The sequence below is a fragment of the Zingiber officinale genome, chromosome 7B (assembly GCF_018446385.1).
Source record: "Zingiber officinale cultivar Zhangliang chromosome 7B, Zo_v1.1, whole genome shotgun sequence".
Lineage (NCBI taxonomy): Eukaryota > Viridiplantae > Streptophyta > Magnoliopsida > Zingiberales > Zingiberaceae > Zingiber > Zingiber officinale.
This window is the reverse complement of record NC_055999.1, coordinates 110,890,425-110,911,109: the sequence shown is the minus strand read 5'-3', so window position 1 is coordinate 110,911,109 and position 20,685 is coordinate 110,890,425. Positions and strand designations below refer to the sequence as shown.

Sequence of the window (20,685 nt, the reverse complement as noted above, 5' to 3'; positions counted from 1 at the left end):
TTCATGAGAACTTGAGTGTAGTTTTAAATAGACAAGAGTTCTCACACCATAGGTTGGATAAGATTAAATATGATAGGAAAATTAATAGTCTAAAATTTGGAACATAGACGTAGCAACGCCCACTAGTAAAATCAATAGAGATAGTAGATACGATGACTAGAAGAAAATTTAGTATTATGTGTACAAGAGACAAAATGGGTAGGCGAGAAGACAAAGATGATAAAGAACTCAACTTTTAAGTTATGATACACGTAAGTTATGATACACGGGAAGAGTAAAACAATAAATAGTATGAGTATTGTTATAGATAGCTTGTTAAAAGATGAAGTTGCAGGAGTAGTTAGAAAAGCAAATCGAATTATAGCCCTTAAAATAATAGTGGCGAAAAAAACTATGAACATAATTAGTGTATATGCACCGCAAGTAAAATTAGATGAAACTACCAAATCAAGGTTTTAGGACGAGTTAGATGTAGTATTATAAAATATTCTGTAAAATGAAATGATTTTAATATGACATGGGATAAGATGGTATCGAAGTTGAAAATGTAGCTAAGAGTGTACTCGGTGAGTCAGAGGGGCATGCACCACTAAATAAGAAATCTTGGTGATGGAATAAGAAAGTACAAGAGAAATTGAAAGGAAAAAAACAAATATCTTATAATTAATTATTTATTTATAAGAACGAGAAAAATTTTAAAAATATATATAATAGCCAAGAAAGTAGTGAATGAAGAAAAAAATTAAACTTTTAAATGATTATATCAAAAATTGAATAAAAAAAAGAAAGAGACATTTATAGAATAATTAAAGTGAAAGAAAGGAAGACAATAAATCTTATCCTAATAAAATGTATTAAAAATGAATGTAATAGGGTACTAGTAAATATGGAGAAATGATAGAGCAGTGGAAGAAGTATTTTTATCAACTTTTTAATAAAGGTTTAGGTGATCAACTTAACTTAAGTAATTTAAGTAGGTCAAATGAGTATAGAAATTTAAATTTTTCTCGTAAAATTCAAATTTAAGAAGTAGAACAAGCTTTAAATAGTATGGACAATGGAAAAACCGTTGCACCAAATGATATTCTGATAAAGGTATAAAAGTGCCTAGGGAAACAAGATATTGAATGACTTATAAAATTATTTAACATGATATTGAAAACGAAAAAAAATGTCTGATCAATGGAGGATAAATATTCTAATTTTTTTATATAACAATAAGGGAGACGTACAAAATTATGCAAACTATAGGGATATTAAACTAATGAGTCATACCATGAAACTTTGAGACTACAGTGAATGAAAATCAATTTGGGTTTATGTCTGAAAAGTCGACAATAGAAGTTTTACATCTTCTTAAACAACTAATTGAAAAATATTGGGAGTAAAAACAAGATCTACACATAGTATTCATTGACTTAGAAAAAATTTATGATAGAGTCCCAAGAGAAATTATATGAAAAATTCTAGGAAAGAGAGGTGTTAGCGTAACATATATTGAACTAATTAAGGATATGTACGAGGATGTAGACATTAGAGTAAAGACTTCAGATGGAGTACTAAAGCATTTCCAATAAAGATAGGATTACATCAAGGATCAGCTCTAAGTCCTTATCTTTTTACACTAATTATGGATGAACTCACTACACACATTCAAGACACATTATAGTAGTGCATGTTATTTGCAGATGATTAGGGATGTAAATAAACCAAGCGTTTGTGAACAAGCTTGGTGTTCAGCTTGATAAGAGTTTATTTATGTTCGTTCAATATACATCAGATTAATTAAACAAACAAGCTTGAACAGCTCGTTAAGCTAAATAAACAAACTTGAACACATATGTGTTCAACTCGTTAACGTTCATGAACAATGTTCGTTGAACAATGTTCACGAACCAAATTCATTAATAAAACTTTTTCCAATATGTTAAATAAACAATAATATAAAATAATATAAAATAAATAAATTTAAATTATTAAGTTCAATAACCAATCAAACAACTAAAAGTTTCAAACAATCCAGCAAACTTGAATTGAGAGCTTGATAGCATCTAAATGAACCAAGCTCAAATCAAGCTCAATCCAAGGTTGAAGTGAGAGCTTGATAACATCTAAATGAACCAACCTCAAGCCAAGCTTCAAACAAACTCAAGCTCATAAAAAATAAATCAAGTCAAGCTTGAACACTCATTTCAAAATCTTGGTTCATTTTAAGCTCGGCTCGGCTCGGCTTGGTTACCTTATCAAATAAGCTTGAACACCCTAAAGCTCAGCTCGGCTTGTTTACAGCCCTACAGATGATATTATTTTGGTAGATAAAACACGTGAAGGAGTAAATGCTAAACTAAAATTTTGGCAGGAAACACTAAAAGGAAAAGATTTTAGGTTTAATAGAATAAAGACAGAATATATAAAATTTAAGTTTAGCAATATCAGACATAATGAGACAATTGTTAAGATAGGAGATGATGAGTTGTCCGGAACCTAAAACTTTAAATATTTAGTATTATTTTTACAAAACGATTGAGGGATTGGGAAAGATGTCTTACATAGAATATAATTAGGATGAATGAAATGGAGGGAAATCGTTAGGTGTTTTATGTGACCGTAAAGTACCTCTAAAACTTAAAGGAAAGTTCTATAAAACCGCTATTAAACCTGTTATGTTATATAAAGTTGAATGTCGGGCTATGACTCGAGCACGTGAGCAGAATATGAGAGTTACAAAGATGAGAATATTAAGATAGATGTGAGGATGATAAGGTGGATATGAGGACATACGAGGATGAGCAAAATAAGAAATGAGAGCATTAGACAGAAAGTCGGAGTTACATCTATTAAGGGAAAGTTCTGAGAGACACGTTTAAAATGGTATAGACATATACTTAGATGACTAATAAATGCTTCAGTTAAGTGATGTGAAACTATGACAAACATACATATCAAACGAGAAAGAATAAGATCAAAGAAGACTTAGTTAGCAATAATAAAATAAGATAAAATTTATTTAAGTATAAATGATGATATAGTAGGTGATAGAGCTTAATGGAGTAAAATGATTCATATATCCGACCCTACCTAGTAGGATAAGACTTGATTATTATTATTATTATTATTATTATTATTATTATTATTATTATACGTGTTTGGATATGCCACATCCCTTATTCGTCGCACAAAGCATCTAATTTTTTTTAATTTAATATTATAACTAAACGTCTAAATTCTAAAGATAAATTTTGATTGGGATAACCTGCAAATAAAAATAAAATAAAATAAAAAATTGAGCTATGTTGGGTGCCACAGTGCAGTTATAGTGTATATATTTTGCACATCTATTCGATGCATACTTCTTCTGAGTGACCCTCGTATTGTCCGGGCGTCCGTAGGTATGTGGAATTAGACATGACCACGGTTCAGAACCGACGGTTCGACGGTTCGGAACCGCCGGTTTGACGATTCCAAGCAGGTCGACCCTTAACCTTAACCGCCCAAGACGGTTACGGTTCACGGTTCAGAACCGCCGGTTCACGGTTCGGTTCACGGTTCAAGATTAATATGTTAAAAAAAATAAAAATTAAAAATTAAACATTAAACATTAAACATTAAAAATTAGAAATTAAAATTTATTAAAAAAAGGCTTGCACTTATTTAAGTTGCCTACGTATCCCTTTAGGGGAATCAAAGCTCACGTAGTTCTTTTACATTTTTATCCTTTTACATTTTCATTCACTTCCATTTCCTGTTCCTGTCGTATTTGTTCCTTCAGTATCAAAATCTTCAACTTCGTCATCTGAAAGTTGCATTCCTTGGATTCTTTTCTCCGCTCTGGTCCAATCGTCCAGTAATGCTTGGGCTTCCAATGAGTCGGGAGACAAAGTTGATCGTCGTTCATCTAATATGTTGCCGTCGGCACTGAATGTCTGCTCCACAGCAACAGTTGACACTAGACAAGCTAAAATTTCTTTTGCGATCACGGAGAGAACGGGAAAGCTTTGAGCCTTCTGTGACCACCACTTTAAGATATCGAAGTTTTCGCTATCTGCTTCATTAAAATCAAAAGAAGTCGTAAAATAATTCTCAAGTTCATGTGTGGAACTTGAGGATCCCCGTGGACGTTTTGTCCGTTCTTTTAATAAGAGTTGTGCTTTTGTAAGTTTTAAATTACTACTAGTAGTTTGTTGAATTTCAGAAATATTAATTTGTGTTTCATATTTTGCATAATATTGATTATAAATATCATATAAATAAATTCTAACATTATATATAATATTAGCTGGATCAGGGAAAGAAGAATCTTTAATTGGAATTAAAGCATCATAATATAAAGTTAACATTTCTTGTAAAACTTCTAATTTAAATCTAGGATCTAAAGCAAATGCAATTAAATAAATTTCAGGAATTAAATAAAAATATTTTTCCCATTTAGTTTTCATAGCTAAGATGCAAGGAGATAAAGATTCATTATTAATATGTTCATTTAAAACTAATACTATATTAGAAAAAATTTCTAAAACTAATTGAGCAGTGGGATAATAAATACCGGAAAGTTGTTCGGTTGCATCATTAAATACTTTTAAAATTTCACAAATACTACTACAAATATTCCATTGTTGTGAAAATAAATATATATTAGTATTCGTGTTTTGTGCAAAAAATGAACATAATAATTCTTTATATTGGAATGAATCTTGTAATAATTGGTATGTTGAATTCCAACGTGTTGATACATCACGTGGAAATTTTTTAGGTCTCGTTCCATTAATTTTACAAAACCTACCTCATTGTTTCATTATAGATGGATAAGACCATAAATAAGAAATTACAATTCTAATTGGTTTAATATAACTTTCTAAAATTTTTAAACCATCTTGAACACATAAATTTAAAACATGGCATACACAACGAATATGAAAAAATAAACCTCCAATAATAGGTTGACAAACAAATTTTAGATCATCTATACAAGCGGTATTAGAACTAGCATTATCTAATGATATTGAAAATATTTTATGAGTTAAACCATATTCTTCTAAAATTAAACATAATAATTGTGCGATATTATGAGCATTATGTGATTTATCAAAAACTCTATAAGTTAATAATCTTTTTTGGAGGTTCCAAGAATTATCGATCCAATGGCAAGTCACACCCGTATACGAATGTGTTTGCCAATGATCACTCCAAATATCGGAACATAAAGAAACTTTATTATCTAATTTACTAAATTCATCAATTAAATTCTTTTTTCCTTGTTTTACTAATTTTTTAATTGTACGAGTAAGTGTAGTCCTAGGAACACGTTTAGCACATGGATTAAGAGATTCTTTACAAAAATCTTCAAATGTACATTTAGATCCAAAACTAAAAGAAAGATGTTCTACGGAAACAAATTTAGCTAATGATTCTCTTAATTTATTATCCGAATATAAAAATAAACCGGAATCGGTACTACCGCTAGTTGAAGAAAATCTTGATAATTGTGTTTGAGAACGGTCGAGTCCATATTCCGTCGGGTGCTTCGTTTCTACATGTCGTTTCAACGACCCATAGTCGCCGCCGGCTTGGAATTTGTAGGAAGCATTGCAGTGCTTACATTTTGCACGCATTTCTCCCGACGGAAGAGTGACCTTCTCAAAATGTTTAGTAAAAATAGAAGACTTTAGAGGAGGAAGTTCCCGAACCTTAGAAGTAATTGCATCGGTACTTCCTTATGTGTCGGGTGTCGGATTCGGAAGATGCTCGATCTCATCATCGGTGGATTGAATGTTGGGGTCCTCCTCCCGCGGATTCATTATTTTCTTTCCCTTCCGAGCTCGAGATGATGCACCTCCGCGGCCTCCTTCCATTGTAATTGAAAATTGAAAACGAAAGCGTGTAGAGATTAGAGAATACGAAAATGAGATTAAGAGTAGAGAAGATGTGTGTGAAAAATGATGAAATAAACTCTCTATTTATAGAGTTTTGATAGTAACGGACACTAAATCATAGTCATTGATCAAAAAACGGTCAAATGATCCTAACCGTTGAAAAAAAATACCTAAAAAACCCTCCCAACGGCTATGAACCGCCGGTTAACCGGCGGTTCAAGCCGTTTTAAAAAAAAAAAATTGCGGCTGAACCGCCGGTTCAACCCGCCGGTTAACCGGTGGTTCGCCGGTTTTTACACCCAATGAACCGGAACCGGCCCAGCAACTTGCCGGGCCGGTTCCGGTTCGACCCGGCGAACCGGGTCAATGGGCAACCGGCCCGTTGACCCGGTTACGGGCCCGGCCCGGGGTCGGGTCTATGTGGAATACTGATTTCTTTAGGGCGGATGTAAAAGAAAGGTATCTTTTTGGTAGCGTAGGTGCATATGTGTAATTTCATATAACATTATTGGCAATTCTGTTGATCCACAGGACGCGTGTCCGGGTATCGTCAATGATTTAGGAACAGCTATTTCAAGCATAATTTATCTAAAATTATAATTTCAATATTTACTATGATACGAGGAATATCTTCTGGTTGAGAAAAAACGAAGGTTTTTTTATTTGGTGAAATAATTAATAATAATATTGACTCTCTCTCATTTTTATTTTATTTAATTTAAATTTTTCTCCGAATCGATTTGAATTGACCAAGTATAAAAATAAAAGTCAATTTGAAGTTCGACCAGTTTTCTTATAAGGCAAAAATCAAAATCATCAGAAGATTATTTCTCTTTTTTAAAATATCAGAATAGCACTTTTATTTTTAAAGTAGCATAATTACTACAAAGTGGAAAATTAAATTATTATTTTATTTTGTTTATACAAAAAAATAATATATATAGTGCACTTTTATATTTAAAAAAAATACTAATTTGATCGTTATTAATTAATTTCAAGCAAAATCATTTTTTAAAAAATAAAAATCATGGTAAAAAAAATATAATCACTTTAAATAACTATTATAATTGTTTTAGCCGCTATGAGCCTATGACTACAACAATTATAACAAACCACCTATTATAATAATTTTATAATAATTTTAACCATTTAAAATCACTTTTAATTAAATTTTCTAATTCTGACAAAATTTATAAAGAAGTTTTTGATATAAAAGTATATATTTTTCTAACGGAATTGAATAATCTAATTTTACACAGCTGCTATAAAGAACCCTACGAGTATCAAAAAGACAAAAAAAAAAAAATTAAAAAAAATCAATAATTATCGCTTCATAACTATTAAATTTTGTATACATATATAATATATTTTAAATTTTGACATAACATTAATTAGCTTTAATTAAATAAAATACTAAATATTTAAAAACAAAAACAAAATGGTGTGGGTCAGCCCATGGCATGACTAATTTCTTATTATTTCGAGTCTATGATAAACCTATTCCTCCACACTGAATGAAAAGAATAAATAATTACGAAAAGATTGAAAGAAGATTTAAGCGCCAAAGAATCAACAAGTGCTGGAAACAATAAGTACTCCTTTTGGCCTTAATGTGCAGAAAAATAATTTCAAATAGAAAGGAAAAAAAAGGGACTAAATTGAAAGACTAGCCCTCCCCGAAAATTAGTAGAAAATTTACAACATACATGTCCCAAGGTCAGATTCTCCAAATCTTCCCATGCAAACTAAAAACAAAATGCTGGTCTGGTATGATGCAGTGGACTTGGCATCAGCACAGTCAAAAACTTCGCACTGAAATTCATCATGGAAAGCAGCATCCAGGATCATGCTGTGTACCCGCTCTCACCGATTGACAGTTTTCATCAATCCATGGCGATAGTATAAGCAGCTTCTTCGAAACTTGTCCTCTTTGTTCTGTCCATCCTCATGTAAGGCTCATCATCTTGCTGTGTCGGTGCGGATGTTCCTCTTCTCTTCTGCTCTGTGATGGAACAGTTTGGCCATTGATCGCCTCTCGCAGTCCTGACCATGGAGATTGTTCAGAATCAATTGATGGAACAGGGCAGAACAAATCTACTGGAGTACTCAGATATAATCAAGATGAACTCGGTGTACCTTGAACATATTTAAATGAAACAGTTTCCCAGGATTCATTCTTCTAAGTTTCAGATAAGTATATGCAAAGCTCAACTGGTCACGGGGTGTAAACCGGTCGACTTCATTAAACCACAGACAGGAAAACAAGTTGGACATTGGCGTATGAGCTCTTACAATGAAAGAGCCTTCTGGGACATCTGTTTGGAAAAACAAAGAAATATGTGAAATTGACAGAAGAAAATGTAAGTCTAGTGAGTGAGAGGAAGATCGATTTCATACAGCTAGGAAGCAGCTTTTTCGGATCAGAAGGATCAAATCTCCTCAGTCCATCAGACTGGTAAAATTGAAATTGTTGATCAATGATAGTATGGTTGTATTTGTTCAGTTTCTTGTTTTGCATCACCTCTTCCCAAACACAGTGTCGATCATAATGATTGGAAATTGCATATTCAAAACCTCGTCGCCAGAGGAAATATTCTAAGATGAGGTAAGGATCATTCTGAAGCCTCAACTTACTATCTAGCCAGATTGAATACCTGATTGGGCAAAAAAAACTAACATAGCAATGACTCCATGAAATGCAAACGGTTCGAATTTGCATCAGATGGAAAGATTAAAAAAGACCACCGATTGGTTTTAAGCTTGTGCAATCTTGCATTCTCACCTGGCAGAAGGGAAGAGCCTGTGTGTCAAAAACTTTGGAATCTTTCCAACTCTTCTCATGTCTGTATAAGGTAAGTTCTTGACCACCACTATTTTCCACAATCCAATGGACCCATTGTCCATCTTCTGTCCTTCCGATAACAGAGTTTGCAGTGTGCTTTCATCCACGAACATGGCAAAGCAGACATTTTTCCTTGAGAGATGAGTGATCTGCAATGATTAAATAATGTCCCAGCTGATATCAGAAATAAAATTATACTGTTAACCATTTGACAAAGTCGCTATAATGACCTAGGTAGTATTGCAGTCAATGTATGATGGATGACTGATGAAATGGATATGGTATTCTTTGCTAAAATCATGTAACATCATTATGATCGTCAAAACACATGCATATGCACACACACATAATTGTAATTGTCAAAACAAGCACACATTGTTATAACCCTAAAATTTAGTAAGGGCAAATTGTTGGAATTAACAGCAATTAAGGATGACTGTGATGTAATGGGTAATTTTGAGGCTATATTTAATTTATTTGAGGTAGATTAATTATGATTTTAATTATAAGTTAGTTCTGGGTTTGATCAAATTTGAGTTGGCTTGATTTTTATTAGAGTTGAATCAAGCACAATGGGTTTGATTAAATTGGATGCCAAATTTGATTTTAATGAGTCTGTTTTGTGGTTAGGAGTATGTAGTTTAAATTGGGTTCAATTTGAATTAATTTTGATTAGTTTAGGATTTAACTCAATTTGCATTGGGAATAAACCAGTTGGGTCGCATTTTACTGGGTTTTAGTGGAGTGTTGGGTTACTTAGGATTATTTAATCCTGCGCCTCTTTTCTCCCCATGTAAATCTCTCTCAACTCTTCCTCTCCTTTCACCTCTCTTCACATAGCAAACTCACATGGACCCAGTGCTAGAAACCCTCAAAGCCTCCTCTCTCATGCAACTGCTGTTGAGAACCCCTATAGAGTGAACCTTTCCCCCCTTGGCCACCGCAAGTTCTAGGCTACACTTTCCTCTATTGGGAAATGAACATCCTATGTAGATATATGAGGTCACTTGTTCTTTAAGGCAGTGATTTAGGAAGTTGGACAAAGCTTTGATCGTCCCTATTCTTGGAGTTTGAGCATAAGGTAACCTTCTTACCATGATTTTTGTCTAGATAAAGTGGGGTCATAACTAATATTCATTCTCACTTACATCTCACTATAGTTGCTAATGGAGCCTTAAGGATTACACAGTTATTGCTCGTATGCTTTTCAAATGTGTTAAAAATGATGTTGGATTAATGCAATGGGTTCAAATGAATTAGATTATTAAGATTTAAGTGTTAGCTGCTGTAAATAATAACTTTCTATGCTTTTCAACTTGTGGGCTATCATGTGGGATCATATGTGAAAATGCTTTTAAATTATAACATGATTCTTTAGTTATTCATCTTTGACACCTATCTTTTATATTGTTTTGCCTTCCATGCTCAATATTAATTTTTATGTTCATGGTTGCAAGTTTCTTTTATGCTAAATCCTCTATTTGGAGACAATCTAATATATATATATATATATATAATGCAACTTTTAATAAGTGGTGATATAAGTTAATCCCTCAATCTAAATATACTCTAAAGTGAGACATTTACTATATAATGTGTAAATTTAAAGTGAAATAATACTTGAACATGAAATCCATAAAGGGAATAAATTGTAGTAAAAGGTGATTACGCTCACCCCAGGCGCCCCTTATAGTTCGTTCCCAGGTTATGTGAAGAGAGGTAAATCATGGGGTCAGCTATAGGCTGACAGTTAAGTAGCTAGAAGGTGGGAGGAGTTTTTTTCCAAGGGCATTCACCCGTCGGAAATTGATCTTGCCCTATTGTAGCAAATCTGTCATCCTTAAAAGGGAATCAAAATTATTATAAATGGTGAAATAAATATTAAAAAGTGAAGAGTCTAACATTTTATCAGAGAGCTCATACTCTTTCCCGACCATAGAGACATGAAAGGAAGAATCACTCGTGGATCAATATTTATTCTATTTTTGACAATTTATTATTGACCATATCCTTGTGAGGACTTTATCCACTTGTCAAATCACACTACTTCACTCTATAAGAGTTCAACTCTAATAATTCACTTCTTAGTGGTTTATTTATTAAAAACAAATGTAAAAAAAGATTACTTGCGGATATAATTATAGAATGATTATTAGCAATTGCCTACATATAAAACTATAAATAAATATTGTTTATCATCCTAAAAGGTAATAATACTTATAATGTGCAAATTGAAAGCATATGTAGAATGCAGATTCTTCAATGTGAATTTTAATTATTATTATTCCTTTAATTTCTTAATTTAGGATAATAATTCATGCATATCTTTCTACATTAGCCACTTAGTAATTTGTACTCACATTCTGAAATTGTTAGCCCCCAAGTTGATCATTAAAGTGTTCGTGTCAAGTTTAGTGTTGTTCCTCCTTATGTATGCATTTTAGTTAGTTTATTTTGTTGTTTTTGTTCTGACAATATTGTAAGCCACGCGCAACAAGCGAAGCTTGCCTTTTGGCAAGCTTATCTTGGACGCCATGTGTCATACATGCACAAACACGCTCACATACGTGCACACTTTTCATACATAGATTATTAGAGTTAGATACTTAAAACATAGATTAGCAAGCCTATATTAGTGTCCCACAAGGTCATTGGATCAAATCTTACCTCCCTCGACCTCATGGGAAAAATAGTTCATTTATTCTAAAAAATATTTCAATTAACTGGTCAAATGGTTTGTGCATCAATTTATTGAAAAAACATATCTGTAATTGTTCAATAATAAATTCATTTCGCCCACGGACAAGGTGCAGCGGCAGATGCCTTCTCAGTTCTCAAGCATCTAAGGATCGAATCCAATTTCGACGAATTAATGGATGAATTTCACTTAATGGGCGGTTGACCTAAGTTAATGGGTTGCCTATTGCGAGCGCTTCCCAATTTACCCTGATGGCCGATGGAAAATTTTCATGGAGTCAGGTCAATCACCCACAAAATTAGTCAACGTAAGATGGATACCTAGTGCTTACTTAAAATATATATATATATATATATATACTTGACTGAGCATCGTTAGAATTCACTTGTGATTTGTATAAAGCACATAATGCCTAATGTTATTAGATATATTCCAAACTCTTAAATTTATGATGCACTGTGCCAATAGCCTCACATGGACAAGTGCACATATTGAAGGTAGAATGCTCCATGCCTATAGTTCCACATGAACAAGTAATATTTATTGCGCTTATATATTACAAGAATGTCCTCTCTCAAGTGACTCGTCATTTTGGAATCAAATAACACATCGAGACTTTATTTTTAACACATCAAAGTTAGCACCATCCTAGTACTATTAAGAATCATAAACTCTGATTAGCTTTTGCATATATCTACTTCCACCTGCATGTGCGTCCACATGTGAATACATATGCATGACTGGAATGTAATGCTAGAATTTAAATGACGAAAGCTCACAAGATGTATCCACAATTATAAACTTATTACTGTAAAAAGTTGTGCTTTTTCCACTGTATGGAAAATAATGACTAATATAAAGTCCATTTGGTGATTTGCCATTATGAACTAACAACAAAACCATTGAAGGAAGAGAAGGGTAGGAGACAGAGTCGACAAAAAGGACTTGGCAATGGAAGAAAATGAAGGTAAACACAAAAAGACAAGAAATGCATAGGACCTAGCAACGTACTACCTAATGAAGTTAAAGCATCTTTTCACTAACCTTCCAACCAATTAGTGCTTCAAATTTACAAATACACCATATGGAGCGAAAGAAACACGCAATATAACTAAAAAAAATAAAGAAATAAGCACATTAAGGACAGACCATTTCCTGTTATGGTGTGATTAGCATGAAAAACCACAAAGGTGGCTCACTTTATCATATTGTTTGAAGACTTAGCATTGTCAGACAACAGTTCCAATAAAATTGAGTGTCATCAATGAACATTTTGCATAAGTGATCGTTCGGCTACTAGAAATGTGGTGGATATAATGCCTGTGGACAATAAACTACGCTGTCTTTGAGTAGTGTAACATTAGGGAGAGAAAACAGTTCATTCTAAAATATCATGAATTCATAATCACATATGGAATAAAACTTGAAGAATGCATACAAAGTGAATAAGTGAGAAGTGCAGCCAGCATGAACACATAATGCAATTACTTTCAATCAGGCCCTTTATCATTGCACAAAAAAGTATTTCTAATTAAAAAATACCTATCTCCAAGCAATTGTTAATGATAAAGCCATTGTGAATAGAACACAAAACATAAGTGTTTGAAGGAAAATTGAAATCAGTTTCAAGTCCAAGTATTAATGTTTAAGATTTAAGATAGTATCAATGACCATATTGTCCTGAATAGTATTCTAATGAATAGTTTGCTATTTTGGTCAAATTAATCATGACACTATTACAAGAATTGTTGGATAAACTGTCACTAGACAATAAACTACGCTGAATGTTTATTTGAGCGGTATGGCTTAAATAATTGTTCAGAAAATAACAGTTCCATAGTTCTAGAAGATATTATCAATTATGATATCAGACATGTAATCAGAATAGAACAGAACTTGAAGAATCAATACAAAATGGAGGCTGAACTAGCATTAGAACTGAAATGATTATTTTCAATCAACCAAGTTCTAGGTCAGCACTGCCTGCACAAATTAGTGTCATATAAGTTTACGAAGTATTGTGTAGTGTGAATTTGGATAAAGAGCATTAGTTCAGAAGGAAAAAATTTTGGTCCTATCATACTGCCTAGTATGAGTCATATGTACTGATCGAACAAAGGGATCTTTTTTTTTCTTTGTTTTATTCTCACTCATTTGTCACAACCTAGAGATCAACATCTCAAACTCCAAACTCACTCAAAGTTCTTTGTTAGTTTCCATTCTCAACCAAATTTAACCAAAATTCATCGTCACGTGTAAGCCACAGATTTGGTCATGCATGGTAACGTGGGTGACATTTGGAGCAAAACCATGGGCAAAAATTCACGACCAATATATTGCTCAAAGTGGAGGTGTTATATGCACTGAGCAACAAATTATTGGTGGTTGGCATGACAAATGCAAAAAAACACTTCTCCAAGAATCGAACTAGCTTTCAAGCAGAAGTTGGCTGAAAATATCTAAAAACTTAAAATATGAGAAAGGATAGGAGCATGATTGGAAGACAATTGGGCAATTTGCTGAGAACCAGTGCTAGGGGTATGGAAATTAAGTCAACCATCTCAAAATGGAAGTTACCTTAATGCTTCTATGGTTAAGCGTAAAAGCAAGAGAAAACTCATGCATACAATACAGCGGTCAATACAAGTAGAACATGTAAAGAAACCAAAATACTAGAATCTGAGCCACCAACCTACAAAGAGACCAAATAAGACCAATCCTACTTTGCAGTTGCACTCAAAGTGCCTTTAGCTCACTCGACCTAACATTTAATTCTTGTTGCAGATCCAAGTTTGAGGGCATTTCCTCCTAAGCTTGGGTGAGTTTAGTTTAAAATAATCCAACACAAAAGCAAATGAAGTAAACAGGATAACTGTTATCACATTACATTTATGTTTTATACTGACTTAAAAATTTTATTAACCGTTTCATTGTTGCACTAGTCAAACAAACACTTGGAATGAAGAGGTTAACAAGTAACCATCAGTTGACAATCCATATGATGCATACCAAGTGTCTATAAAAGGTATCGTACTGCAGTAGTCTGCCAAAGGACCAACATGGACAATAGATCAAGAGTCTACTAGCATTAGCTTTATTTATATGCATATATGAATGTTGATTTGAGGGATATAATATTAAACAAAATACAAACATGCAATATGGACTAATATTAAAATAAAAAAGAAAATCATGGTATGATATCATACAACAACAACAATACCCAAAACTTTTATCCTACTAAGTGAAGTCAGCTATATGAATTCTCCGATACCATTGAGCTTAATTCCCTACTATATTATCTTCTATATTTAAATGAGTTTTATCCTAATTTATCTTTGCTAACCAAATCTTCTTTAGTCTCCTTCTTCCCTTATTAATGTGGGTATTTGTCATGCTCTCGCATAGCCTAACTAGGGCTTTTATTGGATGTTACGTATCCATATCATCTTAAACAAACCTCTTAGAGTTTTCCTCGATAGGCATAACCCCTACTTTCATGCTTATGTTCTCATTTCTTATCTTGTCCATTGGATGTCCACATATTCAACTTAACATTCTCATCTCCATGACTCTCATCTTTTGTTTGTGTGTTCACTTCATAACCCAAGATTCAATTTAATATAACATAGCAGGTTATCATTGTTTTATAAAACTTCCTTTTAAGCTTTAGAGGTGTCTTACAATCATAAACTTCAATTCAATCATCCTAGTTGTATCTTATGTAAAACATCCCTATCAACTACTCCATTCTTTTGACATGATATAAGTTGTATGACCAAACTATTTATGGTTGACTACATGGATCTTATCTCGCCATGCACTCAATGTAAGGTCATGACATTAGTAACTACATAAGAAAATTCTCAAATAGCAATAAAAATACGAATAAATATTTCAAATTGTCCTAAAGAGAATTACACTTTAGCTATTCAAAATTTTTAAAAAAATATATAACTAATTTACAATTGTTGAACACATACATTGTTTTATTTTATACCTCATATAAAAAATTATAAAATATACTATTCACAAGTTACGAACCATTCCAAGGCCCAAATAAGCTAGGGGTTTTTCAATAAGTAGAACTTGCTTTGTGAGTAGACTCTAAGTTCAAATTACTTTATCAACAAACTATAATGGCGATACAACGTATTGGTATGGAGCCAAAGAAATAGAGTGAGAGTAAGATAACTCCATCTCCAACAAATCTCAATTTGTTTTCATACTTAACTACATCTTTAACCTTCTTCGCCTTAACCTTGTCTTTCTTCACTACATCTCTTTTCCCCATATGCCAAGCCAGTGAACTTGAATAGGCTTACATGGAATTAAGTATTAGTCAAGTTCAGCAGATTCTGTCAACTCACAAGTTGTAACTTAAATGGCCCAGAGCCAAAGAATAATGAACGTAGATGAACTAGATGGCGAAGTTGATAGCTAATGGATCACTTTGATTCACTAAATCAGGAAGTTAATGTGTAGCAAGATCAGAAACTATCAATTTGATATGAAACGTAAGACCACAGTTAAAAAAGAGGCAGCTCGGTGCACGAAGCTCCTGCTAGTACGGGTCCTGGGGAAGGGTCTATTGTATGCAGTCTTACCCTACTTTTCAAGATGTTGTTTCCGAGTCATAAGACCCTTGTTACAGAATATAATTTTCCTTGTTAGTAAATTGAGATTAAGAGCACTCAGCTAGAGTTCACTGGCCTTCTTGAATGATCAACGAGATGGGAAACAGTGACAAACCTCACAGTGTAGCCAGTTGCTCATGGCAAACACAAGTCAAAGAGTCAATGACACAACCGAAAGATTACTAGTCGATATCACAGTAGTTTTAAATTAATTGCCAGATGGCATAGCTGTGGTAACTTCTGGTGAATTTTAGGTCATCAGAAATGTCATCAAGTGTTTATCCTATTTATTTGGGGTGGGCTATATGAATTTTATACCTCCAATGCGTTTATGCACAACTACATCACTAGTAATATTAAAATCAATTTCTTTCATTTACATTGACTACTGTTACTTGAGTTTCTCTGTATCCCTTATATCTTTCCTTCTAATAGATTGAACTCTTTTAATTATAAAATCTATTGATCACATTCTAACATGTTCATACCATCTCAACCCTTTTTTCCATTTGGGTAATCCTTTGAGCTTTTAATAAAGCTAAGTTTATTGTTTCGCATAAAGTGATGTCTCCCTTTCTTCCCGTGTTTGATGGCCTACAACTCCCAGCTCCCAGTTTTCTGATTCATTTTTAGCTGCTTTTAAATATTACAATTTCATATTTCAAATAGTCAAAGACGAATTGAACTTTGGCTATGCAAGATAAAAATAACTCTTTTACTAGTTTACAACCGCTCAGGAAATGCTGTCTTATTTTATAACTTGTATAAGCAAAATACATTAATACTAATGACAAAAATTAGGAGCAACCATAATACTTAATGGGCCAGAAATTTCTTCAGAAGTAGAACTTGCTTGGTAATTAGCTATAGGTTACCATCCCTTCATCAACAAAAAAATGGAGATACAACATACTAACACCTAGCCAAGAAATTACAGTGAGTAGGAAAACTCCAGCATCCAAAATTGCTTTTGCACTTGACTACATATCTGTCTACTGTAGGTTTCCATGACTTCATAAACAAAAGAGGGATATGCAACACACTAACAGTGAGCCAAGAAAGAAGAGTAAGATAATCCCAAAATCTCCTGCACATCTAAATTGCTTTTCTCCCTTGACTACACATTTATCCTTCTTCCCATCTTCAACCTTCACTGTCTTCACTGCTTTTCCTGTACCCATATACCATGAAAATGAACAGGCTGGCATGTTTCTAGTCAAGGTCAGCAAAGTCCATGTCGGCTCATAACTCGCAACTTAAATGGATTCCAAGCAATAGAATTGTGCAAAGTATATGAACCAGGTTGTGAATATGGCAAGCATAATACATCACTTCATATCTCTACATTTAGCTGTTAATACATGGCAAAACAAGAAAGTATTGACTTCATATGAAGCTTAAAGTCCTATCTACTGAATAGGATTCTTCTTCTCAGATTAATTGAACTTGAGAAAAGAAATTGCATCCCATTGATGTCCATTGGACTTCTTAAATGACAAGTTGAGGAGAAGCAAAATGCTACATTGCCTAGCCAGTTGCTCATGGTAAACACAAGCCAAAAAGCCAGTGTCTCAGAGCCATAAGATTAGTGATAAATATCACAGTTGTTTAAAACTAAATTAGCCAGCGGAATCAAGATCCTAACAGCCACAAATTCAATTGTAGAAGTCCAATGAGATTGAAGTAAACAGTTATCTTAAGGCATGAAATCGTTATTGATGTGTAAGATAAAGTTATTACCGTTTTGCTAAAAGGTGATCTCAAACGATCTGAATTTCCAAAGATGCAAGACGAAACAGCTATATGGCAACTGTTCAGGAATGTTCGGTCATCATCGGAAATATCAAAACCAGTACTTGGGGAATTGCCTGGCCCTTTGATAAACCCACAATTCATTGTTTGGTCACTGGCATAAAATGATCTCTCCCTTTCCTCCAGTGTCTGATGGCCAGCAAATTTTGGCTCCCAAGTTTCTGATCCATTTGGCTTCTTTTCTCCAAGTGTATACCGCAAAGAGAATCTTGCAAACTTCTTTCCACTTAAAGGTTCAACAATTGAAGTTGAATTCAATAATTTTATTGCACAGGATGAACCTGCTCAATGGATAACATACAGACCAATCAACACAAGCAAAATGACCTCAGTAATAACTAAATATTGTATGACAAGCACATACTATGGTCTTAGGCACATAAGGTTCATGATTCCTAGTGCAATATAAGTGAAACTACTGAAAGCTTTCACTGGTACAATCTAATACAAAATGTATAAAAAGTGGAAGAGAAGTTAATATTTGACACGAATTTGCTTCCACCATATTTTTTTAGAAAACTGATAAAACCTATCTCCATGAGTTTCACATTGTAGAGAATATTCAACATTCAATTGTCATGACTGTTTGTAAAATTGCATGTGTATCTTGCACTATTTCATTTTAGGCACAGATACTGTTAGAGAATATGATAACCACATACAGCATAGAACATGAGTAACAAAAATGTTAATAGCTTACTAGAAACTCTGTGGCGCTTTGATTTTCTTTTTGAGCCAGCCTTCTTTGTAGAACTAGAAAGCTTATGATCCTTCGTTGATTTTAAGTCACCAATAGAACCACCTTGTATCTCCCGAGAATCATTGTTGTGTATGTCGATAGATACATCTTTCTCTGGTTCATCTCCATCATCCTCATCCAACCTCCGGACTCCATCAGCATCATGAGTTTCATCATCATAATGCTGCATATCAATACCATCGTCGTACTCGTCATCGAAATTGTCCTCGTCGCCCTGCTTCAGCTTGCTCTCATCCGTGGCAGAAGCTTCATAATCCTCATTGTAAGAATCCAGCTCCTCCCGCCCACCCTCATTGTACAATTCCCCATCAATTTTTGCACTTCTCTTCTCGTTCACTTTATCCTGGCGATCGTGAGCAGATACATGCCCACGCCGGCGCTTCCCACTCTCCAATAATTGACCTCGTTGGGCCGCTTGCTGCTCATCTGCTGGAAAATCGTTCCCGCCGAAACCCCCACCCCTGTTCCTATCGTCCCCATCCCAGTACCTCGAATCGCGGCCGATCTTGCCGGAGCCACGCCCGAACTTGAGCCGCTTCGACTGGTTGGATGCCACACGAAACTCGGTTTCGTTCGTCCCGTCATCATCCTGCCCCGAATCTCTTGCAAAACCTGCGAATATGGTAACTTTGAGGCAAAGGTCGCTGGACTAGAGTGGAGAGAGTAGTGTTGATGGGGGAAAGGCAGCAAGCACCTTTTCGAGGGGAAGAAAGGTGGCTGTAGGCAGCGAGGGCGACGAGGAGGACGAGGGTGAGAGCGACGACGAGGGCAACGAAGGAGAGGCGGCGGTGGGACTTGCTGGGACGTCGGATCCGCGCTGGCCGGTGAGGGATCCGGTCGGCGGCGTCAGCATGGATCCGGACGCCGAATCGGTCCGCGCCCGATTGACGATACTGAGCCATCACCTCATCATAATTTTTTGCCTTCTCATTATTTATACCCTTGTCCGGAGGTCGATGAATCGGCACTGACCGGACAGACTGGAGCGAACCGACGGTTCAAACGGGGCTGAACCCGAGCTGGGTTAATCGATACTTTCTTTGCCCGAGTCTTTTTTCCAGAGTCACTCGTGCCGACACCCTCCTCCCCCGCCGGTGCGTCGCCTTCGTCCCTTGATCCCTTGATCGCGATGCTAATCAGATCCCCAAATACACTTATCCAAATAACTTTTTTAAAATATTATCTTTGGCAGTGGACGATTAATTTTATTATTATTATTATAATATATATATATATATATATATAATTAAATTTTTTTAAGACTATCGTCAATTTCATGATAAATCATAGGAATATTTTATTTAGTATAGTGATTTTACATGGATTCAGACACCTAATATAATATTTTATACCTATGAAAAACTGATTCTAAAAATCTATTTAAGTAAATACTTATATAAATATCAATTGTATCAACTTGTATTCTTTTATCTATGAGACTCATCCAAATGGTCCAGTATCACTGATTCCTATCTAAATATATATAGATAAATCATAAAAATATTTTAATACCAATTATGCTAACTTGTGAAGGTATATATTCATTTATTTATTAGAGTACAATATCATTCATCCCAACTAGTTTAGTATCATCAGTCTACTAAATATATATATGGTCCCCTCGGATGGATCTCGTGGTTAGCGCATGAGGTGTTGCCATAATGAGATCTGAGGTTAAAATCTCGACAAAACCGAGATAAATACCTCCCTTATGTGCTAGTCACTATTCCAAAGACTAGTAGCCGTCCGTGATTTACCTCCTCCGTATTGACCTTAGGACGAATTGACGGAGGCACTGGGATGAACGTATTCACCTTTTACCACAAGCAATCCACTAAATATAAACAGTAAGACCTTAGGAATCGGCCGATTCTTTCTTAGAGAGGAGAGAGGTTATTTAATCTTGTCAGTTTATTATATTCGTCATCCATAATTCAATTAAATCTTCCCATTACAATTGTATTTAAAAGGCTTTTTTTTTTTATTTCTATCATAACTTATTATTTATTTTTATTGGTAAAAATATTATTAAAAAAATTATCGCGATGCTATATAACGAAATAAAT

General features: G+C 34.2%; 1 protein-coding gene across 1 annotated transcript; it reads right to left on the bottom strand.

The window, feature by feature from the left end:
- Nucleotides 1–7,447: 7,447 nt before the first annotated feature.
- On the bottom strand, nt 7,448–19,550 carry LOC122006909. Its single transcript, XM_042562600.1, has 7 exons — nt 19,314–19,550; nt 18,560–19,231; nt 17,788–18,140; nt 8,653–8,861; nt 8,268–8,524; nt 8,007–8,185; nt 7,448–7,913 (listed from the first exon to the last, which is right to left on the bottom strand). Exons 1-7 carry the CDS (start codon nt 19,519–19,521, stop codon nt 7,830–7,832), a joined length of 1,962 nt encoding a protein of 653 aa, XP_042418534.1. The 5' UTR covers nt 19,522–19,550; the 3' UTR covers nt 7,448–7,829.
- Between the last annotated feature and the right edge of the window lie 1,135 nt (nt 19,551–20,685).

What these genes read in the sequence shown, in the direction of transcription:
- LOC122006909 (XM_042562600.1), bottom strand. Translation starts at nt 19,521, where the DNA reads ATGGCTCAGTATCGTCAATCGGGCGCGGACCGATTCGGCGTCCGGATC. An exon ending in AAAGCGCCACAGAGTTTCTA is followed by an intron (nt 18,141 to 18,559) that starts GTAAGCTATTAA and finishes TCCATTGAGCAG; the next exon opens with GTTCATCCTGTGCAATAAAA. An exon ending in AGGCTCTTCCCTTCTGCCAG is followed by an intron (nt 8,525 to 8,652) that starts GTGAGAATGCAA and finishes TTGCCCAATCAG; the next exon opens with GTATTCAATCTGGCTAGATA.